The sequence below is a fragment of the Syngnathus acus genome, chromosome 20 (genome assembly GCF_901709675.1).
Source record: "Syngnathus acus chromosome 20, fSynAcu1.2, whole genome shotgun sequence".
In the NCBI taxonomy this organism is placed as follows: Eukaryota; Metazoa; Chordata; class Actinopteri; order Syngnathiformes; family Syngnathidae; genus Syngnathus; species Syngnathus acus.
In genome coordinates this window covers 7,816,330-7,840,785 of record NC_051104.1, presented here as the reverse complement: position 1 = coordinate 7,840,785, position 24,456 = coordinate 7,816,330, and the positions used below count along the sequence as shown (strand labels likewise).

Sequence of the window (24,456 nt, the reverse complement as noted above, 5' to 3'; positions counted from 1 at the left end):
ACACGGTACACTTTTGCTATCTTATGGTCAAATTCAGGGAATCCAAAACGAATACATATGCGTAATTTCTCCTACTGACCACCAGAGGGCGACGCACGGTACACTTTTGCTATCTTATGGTCAAATTCAGGGAATCCAAAACGAATACATATGCGTCATTTCTCCTACTGACCAGCAGAGGGCGACGCACGGTACACTTTTGCTATCTTATGGTCAAATTCAGGGAATCCAAAACGAATACATATGCGTCATTTCTCCTACTGACCAGCAGAGGGCGACGCACGGTACACTTTTGCTATCTTATGGTCAAATTCAGGGAATCCAAAACGTATACGTCGTTGTATTTTCATTTGTTTCTCGCAATATGTTCTATTTTTGTTTTAAAATATAAACAAAATCGCTCTTTTACTTTTTTAAACTTATATTTAACGATATGATGTAAGTGTAGGCTATTCTTAAAGTTTTTCCAACCACCTCAGATAACATTTGTCAAATGTCTGGCTTCCTGATGCATGGTTTCCTCACTAGTTCTTCTTGGCATAGAAACAAGTGGATGGCTTCAGAGTGGCGGGCGGGGTCAGGTCCAATCTGGTTCGGTCCGACCTGCATATTTGCTCTCTCCAAGCCATGTCACGGTGCGACTGACTCACCACCATGGGACTTGACTTTATTTCTCGGCTGCCTTTGACTTTTTTTTTTTTTTTCACAAAAAAAGGTTTTACTACAATGACTGTCACTCATATTAAGAGTGAGGGAAAACTCAGGAAATGACGCAATACAACATTCTGAATTTAATATTTGCTAAACAATACATGTTTGTACATGTTCTGTAAGTGACAACAAGCCATTCGCTGCCACAAACAGCTAAAATCATTCCTGGTGAAAAAGCCTCATGAGAAACATTCTTGGAAATCCTCAACCAAAACAGCGTGGACAGTCAGGATTCTAATTACTATATAACATTTTTATATTTGATCTGATCAGATAAAGCAAAGATACGGCATGTATCCTGTCCACTAAATGTTGCGGCTTGCACTTATGGAATTTTGACACTCTGGTTAGAAAGGAAGAAAAGTCATCAAAATAGTTTGAGACAGATCCAAGGCCAAGCGTGAAACATCCCAGTAAAAAAACATCCCCATTTCATTATTTACATACGAGTAAATCAAGTACTTCCTTCTGTGTGTAGACCGACAAGCCTTAGCTGGCTACCAACGTGTTTGGGGAAAATGTGTGCTTTCAGCTGTTGTCATTCTATCAAAATGATGAAGGCAAATGTCAATATTCACGCCATTTCTTGATTTGTTTTTAGGTTGATGCAACAAACTGAGGCAAGTGTTTGATTTTTGGATGCTAGCTCAAGGATTCGTCGTAATTTTTGCCACGATATCAAAAAATACGCGGCAATTGAAAATAAATATGCTGGGCAAAATGAGTTCCGAACTATTTACTGGAGATCTCAAATGGGCCTACCTTGCCTTCATGCGTTTCTTTTTTGTGATTCTTCAGAGTTGAAACGTTGGCATTCAGTAGTTTCGCTTTAGGCATTGTGAAAGTTGACAATGTGCAAATGCGGCAAATATCGAAGGAAAGACTCCAAATGGGGTTGAACATTCTCGCAGCCACTAAACTACTCTGTAAACATTTTTTCAAACTGTGCGTCGTTCGACTCGAGCCCGCCGCCTCAATAAAAAGCGGCTGTTGAACAGTCATTTTCTTTGGCAGTAGTGGTTTTCTTTACAGCCATAGAAAAGAAAGAAAAAGTAACAATCTCTATTTAAATATGTTCTTTTCTCAACAATTTCACATCTTTTAGGCAAGTCACGGTCCCATTGTCGTAAACATCGACTTAGCTAATGGTGAGCTGCGCAAAGCCGATCAATTTGACATCATCTGGTATTTCCGATCCCTCGATTCCAGAGGCCTGCAAAGAGTACACATCATAAAATGTCAATATTTCCAAAATACTTTTTTTTTTAATGATCTCAAAATGTTCAAGATTAGGTCTTTAGCAAGAACTTAAGCAATGATTCTTTGGTGTACCATTCCAAAGAGCCCAGCCCGTGCACCACGATACTGGTGTCAAGTTTTTTGGTTTTTTTTCTAACCTATCGAGTGAGTTTGGGGAAGATTCTGTTCAGGACCACAATTTAAACATGGCCATTTAAGCAAAGGATGTCGCTTAAACCTCATGCTGTGCAACTCACCAGTTTAAAAATGACATTTTTATTTGTTTTAGGCTGATCCACAATTTTCTGCAAATTTGCAGCAACTGCAAAGTAAAATAAAAACGAGTATTACATTTGGATTTTGAATCTGGACAGAGGAAGGAAGGAAGGAAGGACGTTAGCACTTACCTACTACTAAATCCCTCCCATCCACCAGGCCTGCTGACACCAGCTCTTGCGAGACGCCGTCTGCTGTGTCTGAGAGAGCGAGAGAGAGCGAGAGAGCGAGAGCGAGTACCACTTGAGGGAGCCCATATACAACCGTAGTACCTCAGAGTCACTCACTGTATTACAATTATGAAATGATTCATATTTTTCTATTGACAACTTTACATGTTTTAAAACATCGATATTTTGGCAATTTCAAATGAATGGGCATTTTTGCAATTTTTCATTGAAAAATGTGGCTTACCTCTGCCTGGCATGAACTCAAAGCGGATGTCATTTAACTCCTTCTTTTTATTTCTACAAAGGATAAGGAGGGGCAAATTCCATCACAAGAGAAGCGAAAGCAGGTATGGCAACAATTGAAACACACCTTAACCGTAGCACCAAACAAATTGGAGAGGTCACGCTGCTTGAGGCTGAAGGAACCTGTGAAAAAGAATTTGTGACATTGAAAATGTCTTCATCACATTTGAACTTCTTTGAAACGGTTGTTGCGTTTCTTTCGTATAGGTGTGCGTTACCAGCGTTGGAGCAGCAATGGCGCTTCCTCCATCCGGTGCTGATGATGCAGGGTGAGGGGCGACAGGTGCGCTTACGGCGCCGGGTGGCGCAAGCGTGCCCGCAGCCTGAGGTAGTTGTGCTTCGCCTGCAGTGGCGGCAGTAGCGGGCGTAGGTACGTTCAAAGGCTCCGGCGTCTGGAACATCTGCGATACAAACGCCAGTCAAGCTGCCGTTCGTTCGGAAGCCATCGAACGTGTCGAGGAAAATGCTCGGAGGACGCACCTCAGAGTTGTGGGGCGCCTCCTTCACTCTTGGCGACTGGCAAAAGACAAATACGGAGCATTAGATTGTCCTGGCATTAGTAAGCAGAGCACACGGGAGGTCAAAGGGCACACAGGATGTACTGTGAAGGGCACACAGGAGGTCAAAGGAAGAAAATGGCTGGCACACAAGAAGGTGAGCGGAGTTAAACGGCTTATTTACAGTTCCTCTGATTGAAGACTTGAAACCATTCCCCACCCATTTTCTTCATTTCTATACAGCTCTTAACTTTTGGATCCTGAGTACCAGTGTAGCGTGCATAAATATCAATTTCTGGGGGGAAACTGCACACAACTACTTAGTACCTCATAACCAGGAGTAGAGATACACACAGCAAAGTTGCACTTTTTTTGGCCCCTTTTAGAAGATTAAAAGTTCAGCAAAGAATCACACAGTTATAACGCGTGAAATAATTGTTGTCGCCCGGCAACCAAAAAGCAGCCCGGCCCGTGTTAGTCGCAAACAGGAAGCGCGCATGTACGTATTTGCACCCAAACGACATCATTGTCTGTCCGACATGTGGCCCAGAAAAAAAGCAGCAACTGAAATTTCAACCGTTTTTACTTGAAGGTGCAACTGATTGGAGGTGATTTGGTGAGTAAATAAAACCAAAACAGAAAAGAGATGTTGAAGAGGGAGGGAGGGAGGGAGGAATTGGAAACAGAATACAGATGGCTTCCAGGAAGGGGAACTCTCGCTGAAACAGGTGGTCTGTTTTTGCACTGGATGTTGTTCCAAATGTAGTGTGTTGACGTTTTTTTGGTCTTTTCAATTCTTTTCAAAGGCTGAGCGTGAGCTAACGAGAGTCCTTCCTTGTTAGGGGAAGGCCATGTGTACTGCGCTGGCAAGTGAACAACCCTGGACGCCGGAAGCTCGAGTGGGTAGGAGAAGCGCACTTGTCGCCGGGGGGCGCCAGCAGGCTTCACCTGCTGCTCCTTCGCCGTCAAACAGAACATACATACAGACGCACAGGTGAGACGCACATGGAGATACAACGGACACTGGAGACCAAACAAACGAGGGCAAGGAGGAGGGAGGCACGCGCACGCCGCCGCCGCCGGCAGGCGCAGCTCACCCGCAAGGCGGCCACGGCCGCTTTGCCTTCCTCGCTCTCTTCGTCCAGCTGGTCGTCGCTCCACTCCCACTCGCCGTCCTCTGTCTTGTGCAGACGCCCGCTGGAACCTGGAACACGGCGTACCTGGAACAAGCCGGCAACAAATTGAAAGCCCCAATAACTTTCTGTCATGATTTTGAAAACATAACAAAAGCGTAAGTTTACTGAAGGTTTCTTCTCTCGAGTTTTATGAAAAAAGATAGGAAGCAACAGTCATATCCAGAAGAAACATTGACTGGTATTCTTTTCATCCACCACTAGAGGGAGCCAGTTCACCACTGGTAAGTTAGCATCACTGTGTTCAAATCAAATCTTTTAACACCCAACATTTTTCTCCATCTTCCAAAAATCAAATCAAGAAAATGATTCTTCTCACCCTTTTCGACCTCTCTGACATTGTGGGAGCCCTCTGAAGAAGTTTATCCAGGAGGTAGTCGTGGGTCTAGCAACAGTGGAAAGAAAAAAAAATGTAAATGCGCACACAAACACATTCATTGCTAGCTCATTGCACGGCTTTACTGAAGGGGAGGCTCTGACCTACCTTGGCTTTCTGGAAGAATTTATTCTTCAGCAACTCTGAAGATGTTGGCCTGAGAAGCACAAAGGCAGACCGTTAGCAATGTTGCTTTGATTTGGAGCAGCAGGAGGCTTGTGAACACGTTGATGAATTCATCAGCATCGGCAATAAGCTAACGCGAACAAATAATTCAAATGGAGGCAAAGCTACATGCAAGATTGCCCTCACCTTTTCTCCGGGTCCCTTTGGAGACACATGGAGATCATCTTTCTGAAGGACTTCCCGTACTTCTTCAACATCTCCTTGTCGCCGACGCCCGTCTCCAAGCCCGGCGGATCGTTTTGCAACGTTAGCATCAGCACCTGAACACACCACGGTTGTTAACCCTCCCCGTGGCGGTGGCGGCGGCGAGCGAGCCAACGTTGCAGAGAGGCGCCGACCTTCATGGGCGGGTATTTGTGGTAAGGCGCTGCCCCGGTCGCCAGCTCGATGGCGGTGATTCCGAAACTCCAGATGTCCGCTTTGAAATCGTAGCCCTTCACCTGGAGGAGCAGTTTGGTGAAGCGCTCGTCGTCACGGTTAGCAACGGGAGGACGCGCCCACCTGCTCCATCACTTCGGGGGCCATCCAGCACGGCGTTCCCACAAACGTCTTGCGCACTTTGTTGCGAGTCATGTCGCCGCCGGTGGCCAGGAAGGCGCTCACGCCGAAGTCTGGCCACAGACGAAGGTTTCAGGGGAGGCATTTTGGTAACTAAACAATATTCAAGTCCAAAAAGATTGGCTTACCTGCAATTTGCACGGAACCGTCTTCTCCGAGAAGAATGTTTCCAGCTTTGAGGTCTCTGCGGAGGTTTGAGACAAGAGCAAAAGGGTAGAGCAAAACTTGTCTGGGGTGTTCTGGTTGTGCGCTGCTGGTGTCAAAGTGGCACCTGGGTAGCGCCAGGTCAAGCAGTTGACCGACCGGCACGTGTCAAATATCGACCGCGAGTGGTGAGAATCTAAGATGGGAGCTTCTGGCTGGGTCTCAGTCCCCCTCCCTGCCCTGAGGCCCGCTCATGTGATCCAGCTTAAACGGGATGGGAATGTCATCCGTGCATGATACAATATTACAAGAAACAATTGAAGACATTTTTGTCTTCTAATTAGATCCATCGCCTCTCGTGTCCTAATTGTCCGTTAAAGGCGTGGCAACGCTTACAATCTCAGCATCGTGGACGGACGGACGGCGCTTCATCATTCCTCACCGTCTTGTCGTCAATCAATGGCTTTGATCGGCTTCTGGGAAATCTGCCAAGCGAGCGCGCGACCCACCCGGCCCAAAGCTCGCTCTGCATTATTTACACGCGTGGGCCGATCGGACCCGAGCCTGAGCCGGAAAGGAAGAGGAAGACGCAAGCGCTGGGTCGGTCGGCGACAGCTTGGGAGCAGCGACTTAGCCCGCTCTTGAACTGGCTTAGACGAGAGCTTTGGGGATGACATTTCCCGTGGCACGCAAATCTGCCATTGACACATTGGGCTCATGCATATTCACGCGGTCAAGTTCACAACCATTCCCAGCGAGATTGACACAGCTGCTTTTCATTTGGTTATCGCCGTGACCCCCCAAAGTGACTCACCCCCCCTTTGTTCATCGCAATTTGATAAGGCATCAAGCGCTCGCTCGGTCAGACTCATTTGGAGCTTCATCTTTACAACGTGGCTGACCTTTCGTGGGAGGAAAAGCGGCGCTGAGGAAATGCCACGCCTTTCGAGCGGGAATAGGAATCACGTTGGCATACGTGGCCATTTCAACCAATGGAAGTTAGCATGATTTCAATCTCGCCGTATTTGCTTTGATTTTGCTTTTGGATGACTTGATTACTTTCGTCTTGTAGCATTGCAATCATTCTCCTAAAAACTATTTTACCTGTGTATCTGTCCGTTCTTGTGCAGGTACTCGAGGCCCTCGAGAACATCTTTCAAGACGGTGGCTATGCTAGGCTGGTCCAGGACGCCCGATTTGTGCTCGCCTCGTGAGATGATGTGCTTGATCACATCCAGTACGGAGCCTGACCACACAAACCAAGAAAGGAATCGTTAAAAAAGCGCCGCTCGGTTGCTTCGCGATAAAAACAAAAAGCAACAAATTGTGACTGACTGAATGGACTGAAGAAACATCGACGACTATGTTTATGGCTTGGAATAAGCCATCAAACCCGCTCGCTCAGCATTTCGGGGGATCATTAAAGTCAATCCAGCGACTTGCGCTAAAATTCACAAAGTCTTGACTTGGCATCCGGTGAGAGCTTGGCTTCATATTGGTTTTCTGGGAAGACATTCCTCAGCTCAGCTCAGCTCAGCTCAGCTCAGCCCAGCTCGTTGCGGCGTGACTCATGTTCTGTCCCGCCGGCTTTGTAACTGGAAGTCTCTCTGATGGCAATTCAATCCGTGGCCGTCGTTGCAGTCATATGTCACTTTCCAAACAGGAATTTCCAGTAAAGCCCGAGAGCGTACCTACGACGAGCCCGGAATCCGAATGCGGCCGACGTTGTAATTGAGAAACCGTTACGGGACGTGTCGGCTTGCTGAGCGGCTTTGCAAAGCGGGCGAGGAAGCATGGCTTCGCACAGCCCGGCTCGGCTCGTACGACATATGACACGCCGTGTCCAAATGCCAGACGTTGGTGACAAAGCGACTCTATTAGCTTCTTAGCGGCCTTTGAAGACATGGAGGGCGTTTTTCTTTTTTGCAGTAGCGCAAGGCTATAAAACCCACTTCCACTGGAGGCAGACGTGGCCATCATTTAATTGCCGCACTCAATATAAGTCAACATCAAGAGGGCCGCGCGAAACCAGAGAGAGAAGCCGGCAGGCAGGCAGCCACGCAGGCAGGCCGGCTGATGTACTCGAGTCCATCCCAGCGGGGCAGACAAGCCATCTGGGCGCTATCACTTACACGGAGTGCAACTGGAGTCATTTCATTTCATTCACAATTCAACACACTGTGATGAAAATCCAGTCAGACTAGCGGCCGTCACAAAGTGACTTGTTGGTGGTGTTTAACACTAGCGGTGACGCTGACACCAAGACGGCATGACCGTTGCTTTCATGGTGTCTATAGTGATTAGGAAGTGGCCACATATTTCCTGCTGCCTCGATACATTCCTGGGGCTTCGGAACAGAATAATGGGCTACAGCTGGCGGGCGGTGGCCTCCTCCGCGCGGATCCTCTCGCTGCTTAATTGCAGCTTCTGCCACACTGACGTCGTCGACGCAGTTATTAGCGCGGCCCCGCCGTCGTTACGCCTCACGTGGCGCACACAATGAAGATCAGCGCCGTCACGTTCCCCACAATCACGGCCGACGACATCCGCGAGAACGGATCCCGCTTTTTCTAGCACCGATGCAACGACCCCGTGGAATTTGTTCCGAACATTGACTTACCGCCACTTAGCAGCTGCATGACTAGCCACAGCTCATCCTTCACTACAAATGAGGTGTAGTAAGTCACGATGTTGGGGTGATGGCACTGGCTCATGGCCTGGATTTCTTTCTGAAACACAAATAAGAAAATGGTGGCAAGTCAACCGGTGTGTTTAAAACGACACAACTTGGCTTCGGCTAGCTTCATGCTAACACACATTTATACCACTGTATCAAGTCTTATCTTTAATACCGAGTTGTGTCACCAGGTTAAACCCCGCTCGCAAATCTCTTTGAATTTCCGCTCACATTGAGGTGATTTATTCTTCGGAAGGAGATTACTGCCTGGTGCTTGGGCCTTGCTACAGTAATGCTGACATGTTTCATGATGAGGCAATTAAGGAAATTAAGTGCAATACTTGCCGTGGAAATGACGTCAGAGGCCGGTCACGTGCGGCAAAAAAAAAAAAAAAAGGCTTTTATGTGGCTATTAAAAAAAAAAAAAAGCATGTCCTTGGAAAGCAGAGAGAGTGAGATCATGCTGGCAAATGAATCAGCCGTCAACTTCAAGACATTTTTAAGAAACTGGAGTGCTTGTTTCCAGGATCTATGAGAAGAGGGCTTCAATCCTGTTGCCAATTCAACATAACTACCATACATTTGATCTATTTAATTCTTTTTTAGTCCAAGTGTCAAGCTCAAGGCCCAGTTTGAGAAGATAAAGCAGTAAAAGTGAACGTCATCTGCAGCACTGATGTGTCAAAAGTGCAGCGATCAAACACCGGAAGCCCTGCGGGGTAGAAGCGTTCTTAACCAATGCGCCCGCCGCCGCCGCACACACAATTCCAAGCACCAAGCCTCGTCTTCACTCCAGCGAGAGGACGAGCAAAATACAAAGCTTCAGAGGTGGAAAATGGAAATCTCAGCATGACCACATGAATTATTCATATTCTGAGCAGAGAAATTTAATTAACCAGGGTCTATTAGATTTGAGTCATATAGTGCATTTCCCATCGACGAACCCATCGGGTTCTTTGGACGACAGGTGAGGTCACGTTCCACCTGCGTCTGAACCCAAACCATGACCCAATTTTCCCAATATCTTCCAGTCTGGCGGCTCCGACAAACAACTCGGCGGGTTGTCTTGCCCGTCGTTCCATCTCTGGACACTCCGCGCCCAGAGAGAACAATAATGTTGCGGGTCGGGTCGGCGCGGCTCGGCGGGCCAGAAGACAAACAATGGTCTAACAGGGAGGATATGGTGCTCGGGCAGTTGGCAGGTTTGCCCATCTTTTTCCAGCAGACAATGTGAGAACCAGGGAGGGGTCTTTGTTGCGGGGATTAGGTCACTGTAAGCGTATGGCGCGGATGGGCCCACATGTTCTGATGGCATCTGTGTCAAGCAAATGTGAGCACTTTCACACTCCACCAATAAGGATCAAATGAAACCATTGATCTGTCATGAATCTTTGAGCCAAAGGAAGAATGGACTGTTCGGGGATTTCAATGACGAAAGAGCAAGCCTTTAAGAAACAAGTAAGATTGAGTCCAAAACGTGTGACTATCTTGAAGCTAATGAAGCGATGTCATACAACATGTTCCTCTTGTAAATAAGCGGTGTTAGCTGTTAGCGCAGGATGCTAACTAATAAAGCGTCAGTGTCGACATTGAGCCTCCCCAAAAAGAATCCAATCAAGCTTGTTGTACTTTCACAACTACTTCTTAATGTTTCACTTTCATTCAATAAACTGGAATCGAAATGACAGCACTCTCGTCAGGCCTCTCGCGGTGACGCTCGTGTTTCTCTTTTATGGAGTCTGGTCGTTTGCGTGCGGCAGGACATCCAAAGGCGAGCAACTCAATGAGCGATTGTCATGAGCCGGCCGGCCGGTTGCGTCGCAAAGTGGTGCCACAATCGCACAGAGGAGCCACTATGGGCGCAACAAACGGAAACAGATTGTGGTGGAAAGATTGGAACTGACACCAAAAGTTGAACTGTTTCATTGAGAAGAATGAGTAGGGCTGGCTTCGCAATTGTCTTGTTTTGATCTCACACGCCAAAGAAACATTTTGGGACAATCTCAAATGACTTGAGCAATAATGCTATCAGACGTGCTTACCAAGAGTTCGTCCATGTTGGTCTGGCACTTCTCCAGGTTGATGCGCTTGATGGCCACCTTCTCCTTGCGCGGGATGCAGTAGGCGGCTTGAACCACAGCTGTGGCCCCGCTCCCTGCAAAAGAGAATGCAACCCCGTTATGGAGCCGCTGAACGACCATTCTGGCTTTAGCCCTACTTAATGCATCAAATAAAGGCCCAATATGAAAAAGAGTTCATTTATCCATTTCTATTTTTCACTGGCCCGTTTTTAGCCGAGCACTTTGCACTCAATGGCCAGTTTGTCAGAGAGCACTTTTTCCTCGGGCAAGAAGCTTTCAGGGGTGGAAGGAAGAATGAGCAGCGTGCTCGCCCAGCCTCCACTAAGCTTTTGCTAACCCCCTTTGCCCTCATCTTGCCTATGCCCAAATATTAACAAAGTGCCCATTGTTTGGACTTTTCATTGAGGAAGATTTGGAAACCGGAGCTCAGGAGGCGGGCCGCCCAAGACCAAATCCCTTCCCAGAGTTCAATTCAAATCCAGGCAGCGCCCTTGTGAATTTCACTGTTTACGTTTGTAATATGGCTTCAAGCAATGCTCACGAAATATTCAACACGAGTGCGGCCTGTGATGATAATCCAATCGAATTGCAATTTCCCAAGTCATGTCCTGCATGTGACAGACGCGGAAAGTGGGCAGGTCTTGTTTTCTTTTATCTCTATACGTATATGGGTTAGCCTAAATGATGTCATTTGTTGCCAAAGTTAAGGTTATGAGCTTGTACTTTTATTGAAAGCCAATATTTGCACTTCTTAAAGTATCAAAATAGACGTGCTACTTTTCCCAACCTCAACAGAGGTTGAATGTGGAATCGATTGAGAGCTTACACTACAAGGTGGAGGGGGGACAGCAGAAACATTGATTGCTGACCAAGCCCAGCTCTAAAGCTTTCGAGTAATCTCTGCACAAACTACAAGCGGGACCTCACAAACCTCTGGGGGCGGGCCAGTGTTTGGGGTTCGGTCCCGACCGAAGCAAACACAAACACACACTTAAACAAACACAGCGATCCAGTTGCCGAGACCACATTGGGATGTCAATTCCTCAACGCAAATAAACAGCTAGTCGTCAAGGATGGCCAACGTGATTCCTGACACTGCGCTGAAGGGAAACCGTTTCAGTGGAAAAAAATCGGAAAAAAGAATCGTGAAAAGGCGAGTCACCTGACTGGCTGGCTGGCTGCCAGCAACCACTAAATCTTTGTTCGTAAAACCATCGCAAGGGAAAGAAGCGGAAAGACCAGCCGAGCAAGTCTGACATGGATGTTTCTTTGTAATCTATCAAACCGATAGGATCCTCCTCCTCCTCCTTTTTGTGGATATCTGAGAAGCAGTTGACAACTTTTCCCGCTTTGGATGGAAGAGAAAGCGGCGGTATTGACCAACTATCAGACAATATCAATTGTCTCGCCGTAGTTGGCGACAGCAGCGAGCGGGCACTGTTCCAAACTTTACGTCTGCTACTAATGAGGCACAACACAATTGATCGTAAACTTGACCTCAGATTTTGTTAGCAAAACTGCATTTATGTTAGCTGGAGAGCTGATCAGATTAAAGACGATTAAAAAACATACATCAAAAAGGGAAAAATAGGATTTACAACATTTCTGTCAGGAATACCAAGACATTAAGATCATTGATATTGGATGTATCAATAGAGTACCAACGTTCCAAGTTAGCTTAGCTTTTCCTGCTTTTGTTTCCATTACAGCCTTGATATTGTAAATATCACTCATGTATACAGTATACTGTCAGACGCACCATTTTGAAGTCAAGCGTCCTCCCTGAGATGGCGTCCAAAGCCAAATAGAAAAAGCCAAAACATTGACAAAACAAGCATGCTCTTTGCAAGACTTTGCCGTGTGTTTTCTGTAAGCATATTTCTTGACAAGCCATGTTACGGCTGTTGCCATAACGCTTTCAATGTGTGAAAGTGACATTGTTACTGAAGACAATTTAATTGAACGACTGCATAAAAACCGATGGAAGATTTCCATGCATCCGGTGGTTCAGGTACTCCCCTCGAAGGTCAGTATATTCCAACATCTTTGGATAAGGGTGAAGAAAAAGACCATAAATTTGCTAAATTTATTGAAGTGGTTTTTAAACACAAGGAGGTGATTCCAATCACTAATGAGAAGTTGCACTCGGGTCAGCTAGAGTTCATGAAGTCCAATTGACACATTATAAGATTAGCATGGCCTTGAGTTAGCTTCTTAATGGAGCAGGTATGCGAGAGCAATCTACTGGCTTGTGATTTCAAAACTACTGCTAGTTTCATATCGTATATGGAATAATATAAGCCCAATGTTTGAATCCTGTATTTCTTACAATAAAACTATTGTTTTGACAAGCAGCAATTGGCAATTACATTTTGTTTTGACAGATCAAATATTTGAGAAGTTTGATTTCATTAACTGATTTTTTTTGGGGGGGTCGTTTTACAATTCAAATGATTGTTGAATGTAAAGAAAGTATCATAGTGAAATTGTAATAAATTGATTATTTTACAATATATTTAATATAGTATGTTTTAGATGAATAGTTTTGTAATTTTTGCACATGTTTGCATATTTTTTTACGTTTTTTTTCGTCACACACACACACACACACACGCACACACAGTCATTGCGGGACTCGAACTCAGTGCCTGCACACAAGACAGGTGAGCGTACCCCAACACCATCAGCGTACCCCAACACCATCAGCGACCCCCCCCCACCACCACCACACACACACACACACACACACACACACACACACACACACACACACACACACACACACACACACACACACACACACACACACACACACACACACACACACACACACACACACACACGACAGGCTAGCGTACCCCAACACCATCAGCGACCCCCCCCCCCCCCCGACATGCAACATTGTTCTAACCCTCGTTTCAACAAACCGGCGTAGCCCCACTGGGCGGGGTTGTCTTTCTCAGTGGAAACATTCCACATAGTCGAAGTTCTAACACCGCCCGGCAAGGACTGTCCTACATTAAAGTCACCCACCCATTAGCTCAACTAAAAAGATGCTTCGAAGATGAAATGAAAACATATCACGGGTTGTATTAGCGTTAGCGAGCGTGTCTATTCACAGAATGTCAGGGGGGAAAGAAAGCTAGCAAACAGTAATATCACATACCAATCACCTCATGTAGCTCGTAGTCATCTTTGTTGATGGACCACGGTTGGGAACTCAGGTCCTCCGACATGGCTGAGGTATATGCCATTTGACACCGTCGAAGAAAAAGTGTCGGCGCCGCAGGCAGGGTGTTGGGGAAAGAACAAAAGACAAGTCAAGTCCCAAGTAATTCCAAGGAGCGGCAACAAGGGCGACTCTTTAGCGTTCTTTGTGAATCCTGCAGCACTCGTGCTGTCATTCCCAAAGTTTGACACAAGACTCGAAGCCCCGCCTACTGCATTCCTCAGCCAATGTGTGGACCGCCTCGGCGGCCATGTTGGATGTGGTCACTGCGGCTGGGAACGAGCAAACTACCGCACCTGCATTGGGACAAAAATAATGACACCGTGGCGTCACACCGCAAGATTAAAAGTGAAAACTACATCAATATGTTAAAAATAATGATTAAAAACGTCGGCTTTCCACTGAGTTGCGTTCGCGTAACGCTACACTTAATGAAACACGCAAGATTCAAGAGTGGATTCCGTCACAATGGCTGGACACCTCCATAACATTCCCTCATTTTAGATTTACGGGAAGTTTGTCGCTAATATACAAGCAACACACTCATTTTGTGCCAAGTATTTCCTTCATTACGAAACTATAATGAATAAGAATAGTATTTAGTTCGTCACCTCGATTTAAGCTCAACCGGCCGTCCAAGTGAAAGAAGAATAAAAGCAAAAGTTTGGATTGGACAATACGGCAGTAGGTCGGGCTGTGACTAGGTTGCACTGTCGGGGAAATGATTCAATAGCGACACCACTGGCGGTGCCTGAAATAACATGCGAGAATTGCGCAATAACGACACGCTGTGGACGCTTTGTAAAATTGCTTGCATTTATTTAGGCGTTTTGCCTAAAATGACGTAGTTATCAAGCTGTAAATCCTTTAAAAAACCACACACAAAGACTATAGAATATGAAAGGCAAGAAGTGAGAAAAGCAGTCAGTCAAATGTAGAAGTGTATTGTCAAATGCAGAAGTGTTGTACACATCCATTCACACTTCCCTTTCTGCTGTAATCTCATGCTGACGATCAAAAAGGAAGGGTAGAAGTGAAGTGCAGTCCAATCCTTACAATAAAAATTTGAGCAAAAGAGCTAGCAAAAATATCTCTGCACATTGTTTGTCAATCATAACACAGGCTAGGCTACTACATTCATAAAAATGACATCAAATGTATGAAACAAATGAATACAATGACATTTAAGAATTGCAGAATATCTTTGGTATTGGGTCCCAAAAGTTTCTATATAGTTGATGGAAAAGCACCTTTAAAACACTATTAACAATCCCAACTATGGCAGAGAAAGAGCTTTAGCCAGCCGTTCCCAAAACCAGGTCTGCGTGTATGGATTGGTGTAGTCGCACACGGTCAAGAACCTTAGGATCCTCGGGAACTCTTTTGTCATCGACTTGTACACCACGGGGATGAGTCGTTTATTCCGAGCTCCTGTCACAGCAGAAGGAGGCCAAAAGTTTAGTTCGGACCTACAAAGTTGTCAAATACGCTGATACCTTGACTTGTGCCAATAAAATCTTACTTCCTCAACAATGAGGAAGGAATGGACAATTACATCCTTAAATCATATTTGTTGATTGGGTTTATCCCTCAAATGCAAGTATTAATTGGCATCTTCCCCAAAAAATCCTTACCAGTGAAGATCTACTCGTTAAGTCAAGGTACCACTGTATAAAGCCAAACATGAACAACATATATAAAACAAGATCAATTGTTCACCAGGAGAAAGGCTGAGTGCAAACTTAGTCTGGAAGTCACAGGCTTCACTTTCGATGTATTCATCTGAGATCACAACCACCATCCTCTTACATCTGAATACAGAAACATCAGAGTGAAAACCAGGAGGGGGGGAAAAAAAAAAAAAAAAGCCAAACATATATGGTGCTGTGCATTACTGTCTCACCTCATCTCAATGAGCTCGCCAGTGATGGTCCAAACGCACGATCCGGGCAGGACGTTGCGGTCGAAGACGCAAAGCTTCAGTCGGTAGTGGGTCTGCTCCAGCTCTCGAATCATTTCGTGCACAAACTTGATGTCGCTCTTGCAGTAGCAAATGAAAGCGTCAAACAACTCGGGAGAACCTGCAAGTCAAAAGAATATGATGCTTTTGAAGAGAGGTTTTGAAGCGTTTACTAACCTTCTGGATCATCCCCCAGGGTGAGGCCAGAGAGCTCAGGCGTTCGAGGGATGCAGCTGTCCACCTCGGGGACCTGCAGGGGACGTACCGCCCTCTTCTTTAAGCTTTCATGATACTTCCTCACGTCATCATCTTGCCGGAGAGAAAGACAGAAAAGAGAGATCAACGTCGTTCCATCGCGGCTTCCAGATTCACAATGGCATTCTTTCACTTTTTTGCTTCCAACTATTTTGTTGTTGTTGTTGTTATTGTGAACGTGCCGTGCGTAAGCTGACCGGCCCCTCCGTTACTGTACTGATCATGACTTCGAAGTAGACTTTTCAAAAGCGTCTGCTGACTTTTCGGATTTTCTTTGACTTAAGACTTAACACACGCACAAAAACCTCCGTAAATCGGGAGCTCAACCGCTGTTGGCGGAAGTGCTACGTGTTTAGTCATGCGTCCTTTTAATTTGAACAAGTTCCGTAAAAGTGATGAGATCTCTAGCTCCTGTTCCAAAGCGTACCAATCAGAGGACGAAGCTCTTCCACGACGTCGTTCCTCTCCACTTCCTCCAAGATGGACAAGAGTTTTCCGACGCTGGCCTCGCTCGAGCACGCCTGCCAGTCAACCAAGAGCCGCTCAGTGGGATTGGGAACCTGCTGGTAGTTGATGATCTCCAGGTAAGAGAAGCCCATTGCCTCGGCCACCATCGTCCAGTCGGCGGCCACCACGGTTCGGGGGTTCAAGTAAAGGCTCAGGGTTCTCCTGACGCTCATGTTAAGGGCGACCAGAGGGACGGTGGACAAGTCCTCGACCACCGTCGTGCAGCACGCTGCCATGTTGTTTCTGAAATGTGTTTCTTTTTGCGAGTACTTCCACATTGCACAACGTACCTGACCTGATGGGAAGTGCGTCACGCGTGGGCGGATCCGCCGCCGCCGCTAAACTGCCCACAGACGATCGTGCAGTGATGATTGCTCGAATATTTTCATGTTGATAAAATAATACAAAGAGCATCCAAACTTTTTAGATGTGTGCAATTAATAATATATATATACTGTTTATTAATAGTTTGTGTAAATAACCAATGCATAGCATAGGGAGAGCTGTTTCTAATATTTCTTTTCTCTCACACACAATACAATGACAACTGTAACTTCTGGATTTGTAACTTTCTAAATCATGTTTGTATCTATCTATCTATCTATCTATCTATCTATCTATCTATCTATCTATCTATCTATCTATCTATCTATCTATCTATTCACCAATTTCCTTCCCCTAAACTCTCTCAATTTCTCTCTCTCTAAATAAATAAATGAATGATTATCTTGTTTTAGAATAAACCAATTCATATATGCATTGTAGCTATTTCTTTTGTCTCATGGCCCCTTGAGCACTAACATTTTCGCACGCTTTCTGTGTGTGGCTTTGGTTGCTGTAGAAGAGTTTTGTTTTCTTCTCACAAGAGTATTTCCTCAAGTCATCTCCCGCCCCCTTTTCTCTCGCCTGAGCACATTTCCCGTTATCGCAGACCTCACAGATGTGTTGCGGAAATATGTGGTTTAAACACAAAAAGACAACAAATGAAGGCAAGTCCCCTGCATCATAACACCATTTTAAATGTAAGAAACCAATTTGAATAGCACCATAACTTTGACCAGAAGAAGGCGAACAAACTTGGCATTGTAACGGCTGGAAAGGATCCAAGCTCACAAGTTTTTGCTTCTGGAGAAATAGAAATCGACGCCTCTGTCGCCGTGCTGTTTGGGGGTGTGGGATGGGCCTTTTCTGCCTCTTGGGTACGGCCCGTTCTGTGAAATAACAAAAGCGAGTCAACATGAACAGAATTTTGACTGCTTCGGCCTTCGCACAAAAAATGATTTGTGCGCGTTACTGCTTTTGTTTTGAAAGGTTTCTACTCCCTATTAGCTTGTTTTGAGACTCTTTTGTCCCATCCGACTGACCTGTTTCTTTCCAACGTGTCGGCTCCATTCAGGCGCCACCACGACAGGGGTGGGGTAGGTCTCACCTAGGGTGACGTCGGCGTGCGATAGCGCCGCCTTGCTGAGGGTCCACGGCGTGTGCACATCAGCCCCCCGGATTTTGTGCAGCTCGGGAAGCCATCGCCGCACATAGTCGCCCTAAGGATGAGTATCGGGTTAGAATTCCGACAAGAGCAAAATATTTCGGAAAGACCATACTTGAAAAGTTTCGTTTAGCACTGTAATGACGTTTAAACTGAACTAAGTATGGAACACGTACATAACAAATATAAATAGCAGATATTGGCAATCCAGCCAGGATGTCAAGTCGAAAAGATTCACATGAAAATCCGCTATATAGCGAGACCGCAGTGAACGTACATTACTGTCATAGTCGAGTCCTTGCTTGACCATGTTGAACTTTCTGTTCTCCCGGGGGTCATTTCCAATGCCCGCGCTGTACAGCCAGTTGCCATAGTTACTGCAGACGTCATGGTCAACCTGCGGGAAGATGTGTTCTAAGTGCTACTGACACAAAGGAGAAGCATGAAAGAATTTACCAAAAGGTATTCAAAGTATTCAGCTCCCATCCTCCAGTCAAGGCCCAGGTCCTTGGTGAGGAAGCTGGCCACGTTTTGGCGCCCTCTGTTGGACATGAAGCCTGTCACGGCCAACTCCCTCATGTTGGCATCCACGAAGGGCACACCCGTACGTCCCTCTGGACAAATATCAAAAATAAACATTCCAGACATATCGAACACCGCGTGTGCCATAGCTCGGTATTAGTGCTGTGCAAACCTTTCCATGCGTTGAAAAGCGTCATGTCCGTCTTCCAAGGAATGCTTTTGTCCTGAAGCCCTATGGAGAGAATTGTATTTCAACAACTCACTGATTAAATGTTTTTGTGAAGAATCTTGCCAAGATGATACCACAGTTCTTCGCTTTCTTACAGGAATAAAAAAGCTTTCAAAGGAAATTGGAACAATATTCACCTTTGACTTGAAACAGACGATTTCCATATTTGAGTGCGACGAACTTGAAGTAATCACGCCACAAGAGCTCAAAAATAACCCTTCCATTGAAATGAAACGGTAAGAAACATTCATCGTACTGAATCATGTCAAAAGATATCAACCGATATAAAATCCTCATCGACTGACCAGTACGTGCTCTGATTAGCCGTTCGCTCCCTCTCGTATTGGCGTATCTGATGATAAATATATCTTGGTGAAATGCAGCCCATGGCCAGCCTGCAGAGTGTCCAAAACAGTCGCTTTATTTCTGTTTCGAGATTTGATTGACACAGAAGGAACACTCACCAGGGCGCAAATTTGGTGGAATAGTCCACGCCCACCAAGCCGTTTCGTGTCTCCTTATAGCTTGCGACCGCATCCTTTGGGAAGACAAATCAATGTTTCCTTCAAAAGTCATATGTCGTAACTTGTGTCAAATGAACTTACCGTGTCCCAAAAATAATGCTGAAGTCTGCGCAGCGCCTGACTTTCACCGCCAGCGCATGGAAAAGCCGAGCGAGGGTCATTCAAAGGCTCTGTGAGTGAGTAAAAGTGAGTTTTTTTTTTATTTATTCCTTCATTCTAATTTCTTCAATCTTTTTTTCATTATACAATCAATTTATGTCATTGTGACGTGTTGAATTATTTCAAAAAGGTACTGTACCTGTCTGCTGCAGGTCCGCCGCAGTGGGAACGTCTCCCTCTCGAAGCCCCCCGGGAAGAGGCTTCAGCCGGTCCGGGGTTGGCAACTCAGGTCTGACCTGACTCTTGGATTCCACTTCCTTCCTGAACTGAGTGTAAACATCCGGAAGCCTGACCAACAGATCCTAATTAACGTACAGGCGAAATGTGACAGCCACCGGGATGCTGCGAGAGGCGTCTGGTGCCACCAAGTGGCCAAGTTGCAGATTGCATACAAATGTGACTTTCTTGTATGAACTTATCTTTAATACATCTATTGGTGCCACCGAGTTGCAAATCCCTCTTCCAAAAATGATTTTCTATTGTGTGTGCGTCGGCAAGTCTCACCTGGAAATGTGTGGGAATGGCAAATCGTCTCGGTGGTACAGTGTGGAGCCCCAGCAGGTGTGCACTTGGACCTTCATGCGTGCGCACACGTCCTTTACACCTGTCTCCACAGTCAGCTCTTCGGATGTTGCCTGTCATTAAATTCATAGCAAGTCATAAAAATCAAACCGATGATGACGTGAGGACTCGAACCTCTTGGTGGAAAGTGACAGCGCTGACAGAGCCCAGTTGCTGGATGAGGTCGGCGACGACTTCTTCCGGCTTGCCCCGTCTTATTACCAGGTTGCTATTTTACAAACACACACAAAACTGTGTGTGTGTGTGCCATAAAAGGCAAAGTGCATTCCGGGTAGAATGAAAGCAAGGAAAACAATGACCTGCCCCTGTTCACCAGCGACTTCCTGAGATCTTGGATGCTCTCCAGCAGGAAGCGCAGGCGAAAAGGTCCCGTCTTCGGCAGGTTGTACTTGGAGGTCCCCACATAGTGTCTGGGATCGAAGCAGTACAACGGCACGACGTGGTCAGCGTGTTTTTCAGCAAAATAGAACACCTACATGGGGGACACAATACATACATAGCACTTCATTACAGTCATCTCCCACTTGGATTGAGTCATGCTGTCAAGAGTGGTGGTGACAGTCAATTTGCAGATCTGATAACTATTTTATTGTGAAAGTGTACACCGGAACTTCCACATGCCAGCAAACGAGCTAAAAGTAGCTTGTAGAACAAGAACAACAAAACGACAAAATGCTCCTTAAAATATATATATATATTTTAAAAAACATAATAAAAGATTACTCACACAAAAACAATCCAATATAAGCGTGCTCGTCCGTTTTTAACACGACGTGAACGTAAATGCGCGTTCGTTCTTACCTCGTTGTCGTGGATTCGTAAATCGTTTCTTAACAAACAGATTATCGTTCGGGAAGTGGACATGACTGCTCGTCGATAGCCACCGATTGGAACAACAACAAGAACGGGCTCCAAAACACAAACAACGGTCAAAACCCAACCGGTTGTCTCCTGCGGACAAGCTCTGGTTGAGGCTCGGTCACGTTCGGTTATACAAACGCACGTTGTCATACGCGCGTCGCGTTTGTGTAACACACTTTCATAATTTTTTTTTGCTTCCCGCAACTCCAATTATTTTATGCATTCATAATGTTTCTATAAAATCAATTGACATTGGTCATTGAATGTGTGATTTGAAATATGTTATGCTTTTATGTTTGCTGTCTGAGTCAGGTTTTTAATAATAATAATATTCACCATCGAAATCTATTTTTATATGACCTACCCATCAAGGGTGAAATGAATAAACCAAGTATAGGTCTTTTGCCTATTTTTTTCCAATGTGTCCGTTCTGCATTTCCTCCCCAGTTACCTAACGGCAGCAGAGCAAATGTACATACTAATTGCCTCCACATCGAGTTCCACAGCCCACGACATGATCACTGCGTGAAACACTATCACCAACGGGAGAAAATAGACTACACTGAAATAGTAAGCTACTCTGACATTACTCACCAGGGACAGGGAGCGATCTTCTCTCCGGCTTTCTTATCTCCTTTCCTCAACCCGTTTCAGCCAGTACAAATGTGATAACTACTGCTATCGTTAGGTGTGCTGTTGTCTTATCACCCCATCATCCCATATAGTGGTATGTTGTTTACATTTTTGGGGGTCTTTGCTTTTCTTCCTTGTGTCTACTGTTGGCTTGTCAACTTCTCCATCCCGTTTTCTCTTTCTTCCTACCCTCAGTTCTGGTTGCTCAGAGGTCCGGTTTCAGAGCCGACTGGATTTTGTCCTCGCGTGATAAAGATGTTAATAAATGACTGCAGTTCCGACCGTGATGAAAAAAAGCCACACATTTTTGCTCGGCACTTGTAACAGCAGATTTCTCGTGATAAAAACACACGTGAGCGTTTAAATATTAACGAGGAGGACTGAAAAGCCTTTAGATTGCACGTTGTTCTGCAGTCCAGCGGGCGAGCGATCCACCATGAGTACCTTCGCGTCCATCCTCAAGGAGATCGGAGAGTTCGGCTCATTCCAGAAGCGCTTGGTGGCCGCCTTGTGCGTGCCCAACATCTTCGTGGCCTTCGATGTCATCGGTCAGGTTTTCACGGGCCTCGACTTCCCCAACCACTGCGACACCGATTGGATCCTGCAGCGGGTGGACGCCAGCCAGAGCCTGGAGAGGCAGAAGGAGCTCACCATCCCCGTGAGTCCGGATGGAAGCTTCCAGACCTGCTTCATGTTCACGCCGGTCCAGGCCGATTTGGAAACCATCGAGCTGTACGGCCTCAACGCGACCTCGGCCTGCCTCAACGGGTCCAAGTTTGAGGTGCCGACTGGAGCGTCCAGCATTGTGACAGAGGTGAGAGGCGCTTGGTCGTAAGGGCAACATTTTCCTTTCTCACGCTCTTTTTTTCTTTTTTCAGTTTAATCTGGTGTGTGACAGAAGAACGCTGATTGAGGCGTCTCAGTCTATTTACATGGCCGGACTTCTTATCGGAGCCTTTGTGTCGGGCACCGTAGCTGACAGGTGCTTTACAATCTTCGTCCGTTTGGCAATAATCCGCTTGATTCAATGTGATGGTTGTATTTTTTTTTAGGTTTGGTCGGCGCTTTGTGGTCTTGCTCAGCATTCTTCTTCTTTGCCTATTTGGCGTCAGTGCTGCCTTCTCTCCCAATGTCCACGTTTATATTGTTCTCAAGTTCCTGTGTGGTGCGTCCATGGCGGGAATCCTGACCAACTCATTCGTGATAGGTGAGTGACGTGCGGCCAATAGCAATGCATCCAATTTTTGTTGTTGCTGCCAAAACTCAACGGCACCCTTGTGTTTGACCCAAGGTGGCGAGTGGTGCGAGTCGTCCAAGTTTGCCTTCTGCACCATCATCAGCCAGAGTTTTTACCCCGTCGGTCTCATGTTGTTGTCCGCTATGGCCTATTTCATCCGCGACTGGAGGAGCCTCCAACTGGCCCTCTACAGCCCAATTCTTCTTGTCCTGGCCGTATTCTATTGGTTGGTCCCGGGACATGACACTTACATCGGAGGGAGAAAATAGTAAAGCTACCTTTGAACCCGGCAGGATCCTGCCAGAATCGGCCCGCTGGCTCATGACTCAGGGCAGGAAGGAGGACGCCATGAAGGAGGTGCGCAGAGCAGCAAAAGTCAACAGGAGGAAAGTGGCGCAAAATCTGCTGGACAAAGTAAAGCCCGACATAATGCTCAAGCGTAACAAAAAGCCATTCCAACAATATCCTCATTCTAGATGGATGTGGATGAGTCGCCCAGCAGAGGCAGTATGTTGGACATCTTCAGGGTGCCATATTTGAGAAAACGAGCGCTCTTCATGGGCTACGTCTGGTGAGGATTTCACAGCGCTCAAAATGGACGGACGCGAGGGAAAGCAAGAAGCAAAAAGTACGACTCACTCACCAGGTTCGGAATCAGCGTGGTGTACTACGGCCTGAGCCTGAACGTGGGCAACTTCGGACTGGACATCTACTTGACGCAGCTGGTCTTTGGCCTGGTGGAGATTCCCGCCCGTCTGGGTTCTCTCCCGCTCATCCAGCGCTTCGGGAGGCGACGCTGTGAGGCCGTCTTGTTGTGTCTGGCGGGGGCCGCTTGCCTCTCGACCATCGCCGTGCCCAAGGGTAACTTCTGGATAAAAAAAAAAGAACACGTGCAGAAGCACTGTTAGAAGACAATGGACATTTTTGATGCACCCCCTCCCTCATTTTGTCATTCCAGACCTTCCTGTCGTTGCGACGGTCATAGCCATACTTGGGAAATTTGCATCTACTGGCTGCTACTGCATCGTGTATGTTTACACAGCAGAGCTGTACCCCACCGCACTAAGGTAAGGTAGGTAAGATTTCGTTTCTTGACGCCTACAGCTATGGAATAATCGAATATTTAAAAAATGGCTTTGACCATTGTGTGTGTTGCTAGGCAGAGCGGCGTGGGTCTGAACTCCATGTGCTCTCGTGTGGGAGGCATCCTGGCACCCCTGATAAGGCTGCTGGGCGTCTACCATGACGCCTTCCCCATGTTGGTGTACGGCGTCGTACCTATTAGCGCGGTGGCCCTCTGCCTGCTGCTGCCGGAGACCCTCAACGCTGAACTTCAGGAACACGTCGCACTAAAGTGAGTTGATGAACCCTGTGGAAAAAAAAAAAAAAGATTTTTTTACAACGTTTTTTGTTTATCTAGGAGGATTGACACAACCTGCGTAGAGGAAGAAGAAAACTGAGGCAAAAGCACAGCATTGTGTTTGATATGGACAATCAGCAGCTCATCAGAGGACTTTTGTTTACATTACATTCGTATTTATTTGTCATGTATATATTATACCTACTTTCTGCCCACAGGTTATTTTGTCACTACGTTATGGCAATTTTCAAATCCTGTTCTTAATCAAGGAAGACTTTCTGCAATGCATTGATATGAAACGCAGTTACAGCGTTTGGCCAGTAGATGGCAGCAAAATGACAAAATAGGCTGACAATGTGCGCAAGTGGGTGGGTCGCCTGCCTCTGTACATTTAATGGAGCGGGTCGCAATTTTACATTTTAAAAGCAACCTCCACCTCATTTATCAGCGAGTCGATTTTTGGAGCGCAAATGACACAATTCTGGTTTATGTCCTCTTTCA

The 24,456-nt window shown here is 46.1% G+C and overlaps 4 protein-coding genes across 7 annotated transcripts; 1 reads left to right on the top strand and 3 right to left on the bottom strand.

Moving 5' to 3' along the window:
• Positions 1 to 769: 769 nt before the first annotated feature.
• oxsr1b (oxidative stress responsive kinase 1b) lies at positions 770 to 14,341 on the bottom strand. 4 transcript variants are annotated; one of them, XM_037279457.1, is made up of 20 exons: positions 14,252 to 14,341; positions 13,578 to 13,936; positions 10,373 to 10,485; positions 8,274 to 8,382; positions 6,758 to 6,899; positions 5,638 to 5,693; positions 5,453 to 5,562; positions 5,290 to 5,391; positions 5,078 to 5,211; positions 4,874 to 4,922; positions 4,709 to 4,774; positions 4,294 to 4,416; positions 4,076 to 4,153; positions 3,180 to 3,215; positions 2,918 to 3,100; positions 2,767 to 2,822; positions 2,641 to 2,693; positions 2,358 to 2,426; positions 2,208 to 2,272; positions 770 to 1,924 (listed from the first exon to the last, which is right to left on the bottom strand). In XM_037279457.1, the coding sequence occupies exons 2-20, from the start codon at positions 13,663 to 13,665 to the stop codon at positions 1,850 to 1,852; spliced, it is 1,707 nt and encodes a 568-aa protein (XP_037135352.1). In that variant the 5' UTR covers positions 13,666 to 13,936; positions 14,252 to 14,341; the 3' UTR covers positions 770 to 1,849. The 4 variants fall into 4 exon arrangements, 3 of the variants coding, with proteins under 3 accessions (XP_037135352.1, XP_037135354.1, XP_037135353.1); XM_037279459.1 differs by having other exon boundaries at positions 13,585 to 13,936; XR_005101296.1 differs by having other exon boundaries at positions 1,907 to 2,047; positions 2,109 to 2,272.
• Positions 14,342 to 14,719: 378 nt separating this feature from the next.
• Positions 14,720 to 16,666, bottom strand: myd88 (MYD88 innate immune signal transduction adaptor). Its single transcript, XM_037279493.1, has 5 exons — positions 16,283 to 16,666; positions 15,778 to 15,909; positions 15,544 to 15,721; positions 15,360 to 15,451; positions 14,720 to 15,071 (listed from the first exon to the last, which is right to left on the bottom strand). The coding sequence occupies exons 1-5, from the start codon at positions 16,638 to 16,640 to the stop codon at positions 14,917 to 14,919; spliced, it is 915 nt and encodes a 304-aa protein (XP_037135388.1). The 5' UTR covers positions 16,641 to 16,666; the 3' UTR covers positions 14,720 to 14,916.
• A 473-nt stretch (positions 16,667 to 17,139) lies between these two features.
• On the bottom strand, positions 17,140 to 20,984 carry cry-dash (cryptochrome DASH). Its single transcript, XM_037279460.1, has 14 exons — positions 20,666 to 20,984; positions 20,164 to 20,336; positions 19,979 to 20,072; positions 19,787 to 19,917; positions 19,422 to 19,570; positions 19,205 to 19,293; positions 19,064 to 19,137; positions 18,905 to 18,994; positions 18,737 to 18,816; positions 18,543 to 18,602; positions 18,305 to 18,462; positions 18,126 to 18,245; positions 17,727 to 17,903; positions 17,140 to 17,573 (listed from the first exon to the last, which is right to left on the bottom strand). Exons 1-14 carry the CDS (start codon positions 20,873 to 20,875, stop codon positions 17,472 to 17,474), a joined length of 1,707 nt encoding a protein of 568 aa, XP_037135355.1. The 5' UTR covers positions 20,876 to 20,984; the 3' UTR covers positions 17,140 to 17,471.
• Positions 20,985 to 21,723: 739 nt separating this feature from the next.
• slc22a13b (solute carrier family 22 member 13b) lies at positions 21,724 to 24,361 on the top strand. Its single transcript, XM_037279498.1, has 10 exons — positions 21,724 to 22,172; positions 22,237 to 22,340; positions 22,411 to 22,565; positions 22,650 to 22,821; positions 22,889 to 23,009; positions 23,072 to 23,166; positions 23,242 to 23,456; positions 23,554 to 23,662; positions 23,755 to 23,949; positions 24,016 to 24,361. The coding sequence occupies exons 1-10, from the start codon at positions 21,795 to 21,797 to the stop codon at positions 24,053 to 24,055; spliced, it is 1,584 nt and encodes a 527-aa protein (XP_037135393.1). The 5' UTR covers positions 21,724 to 21,794; the 3' UTR covers positions 24,056 to 24,361.
• Positions 24,362 to 24,456: the final 95 nt, after the last annotated feature.

Excerpts from the sequence above, each read along its gene's own strand:
- oxsr1b (XM_037279457.1), bottom strand. The coding sequence starts at position 13,665 with ATGGCATATACCTCAGCCATGTCGGAGGACCTGAGTTCCCAACCGTGG. Across the intron at positions 6,900-8,273 it reads CATGCAGCTGCTAAGTGGCG|GCTCCGTACTGGATGTGATC; the intron begins GTAAGTCAATGT and ends TTGTGTGGTCAG. Across the intron at positions 5,563-5,637 it reads CGGTTCCGTGCAAATTGCAG|ACTTCGGCGTGAGCGCCTTC; the intron begins GTAAGCCAATCT and ends GTCTGTGGCCAG.
- myd88 (XM_037279493.1), bottom strand. The coding sequence starts at position 16,640 with ATGTGGAAGTACTCGCAAAAAGAAACACATTTCAGAAACAACATGGCA. Across the intron at positions 15,722-15,777 it reads CCTGGGGGATGATCCAGAAG|GTTCTCCCGAGTTGTTTGAC; the intron begins GTTAGTAAACGC and ends TTTGACTTGCAG. Across the intron at positions 15,072-15,359 it reads TGCACTCAGCCTTTCTCCTG|GAGCTCGGAATAAACGACTC; the intron begins GTGAACAATTGA and ends CTGCTGTGACAG.
- cry-dash (XM_037279460.1), bottom strand. The coding sequence starts at position 20,875 with ATGACAACGTGCGTTTGTATAACCGAACGTGACCGAGCCTCAACCAGA. Across the intron at positions 20,073-20,163 it reads TCGCTGGTGAACAGGGGCAG|CAACCTGGTAATAAGACGGG; the intron begins GTCATTGTTTTC and ends TTTGTAAAATAG. Across the intron at positions 18,246-18,304 it reads AATACTTTGAATACCTTTTG|GTTGACCATGACGTCTGCAG; the intron begins GTAAATTCTTTC and ends ATCTTCCCGCAG.
- slc22a13b (XM_037279498.1), top strand. The coding sequence starts at position 21,795 with ATGAGTACCTTCGCGTCCATCCTCAAGGAGATCGGAGAGTTCGGCTCA. Across the intron at positions 23,167-23,241 it reads CTCTTCATGGGCTACGTCTG|GTTCGGAATCAGCGTGGTGT; the intron begins GTGAGGATTTCA and ends CTCACTCACCAG. Across the intron at positions 23,457-23,553 it reads GACCATCGCCGTGCCCAAGG|ACCTTCCTGTCGTTGCGACG; the intron begins GTAACTTCTGGA and ends TTGTCATTCCAG.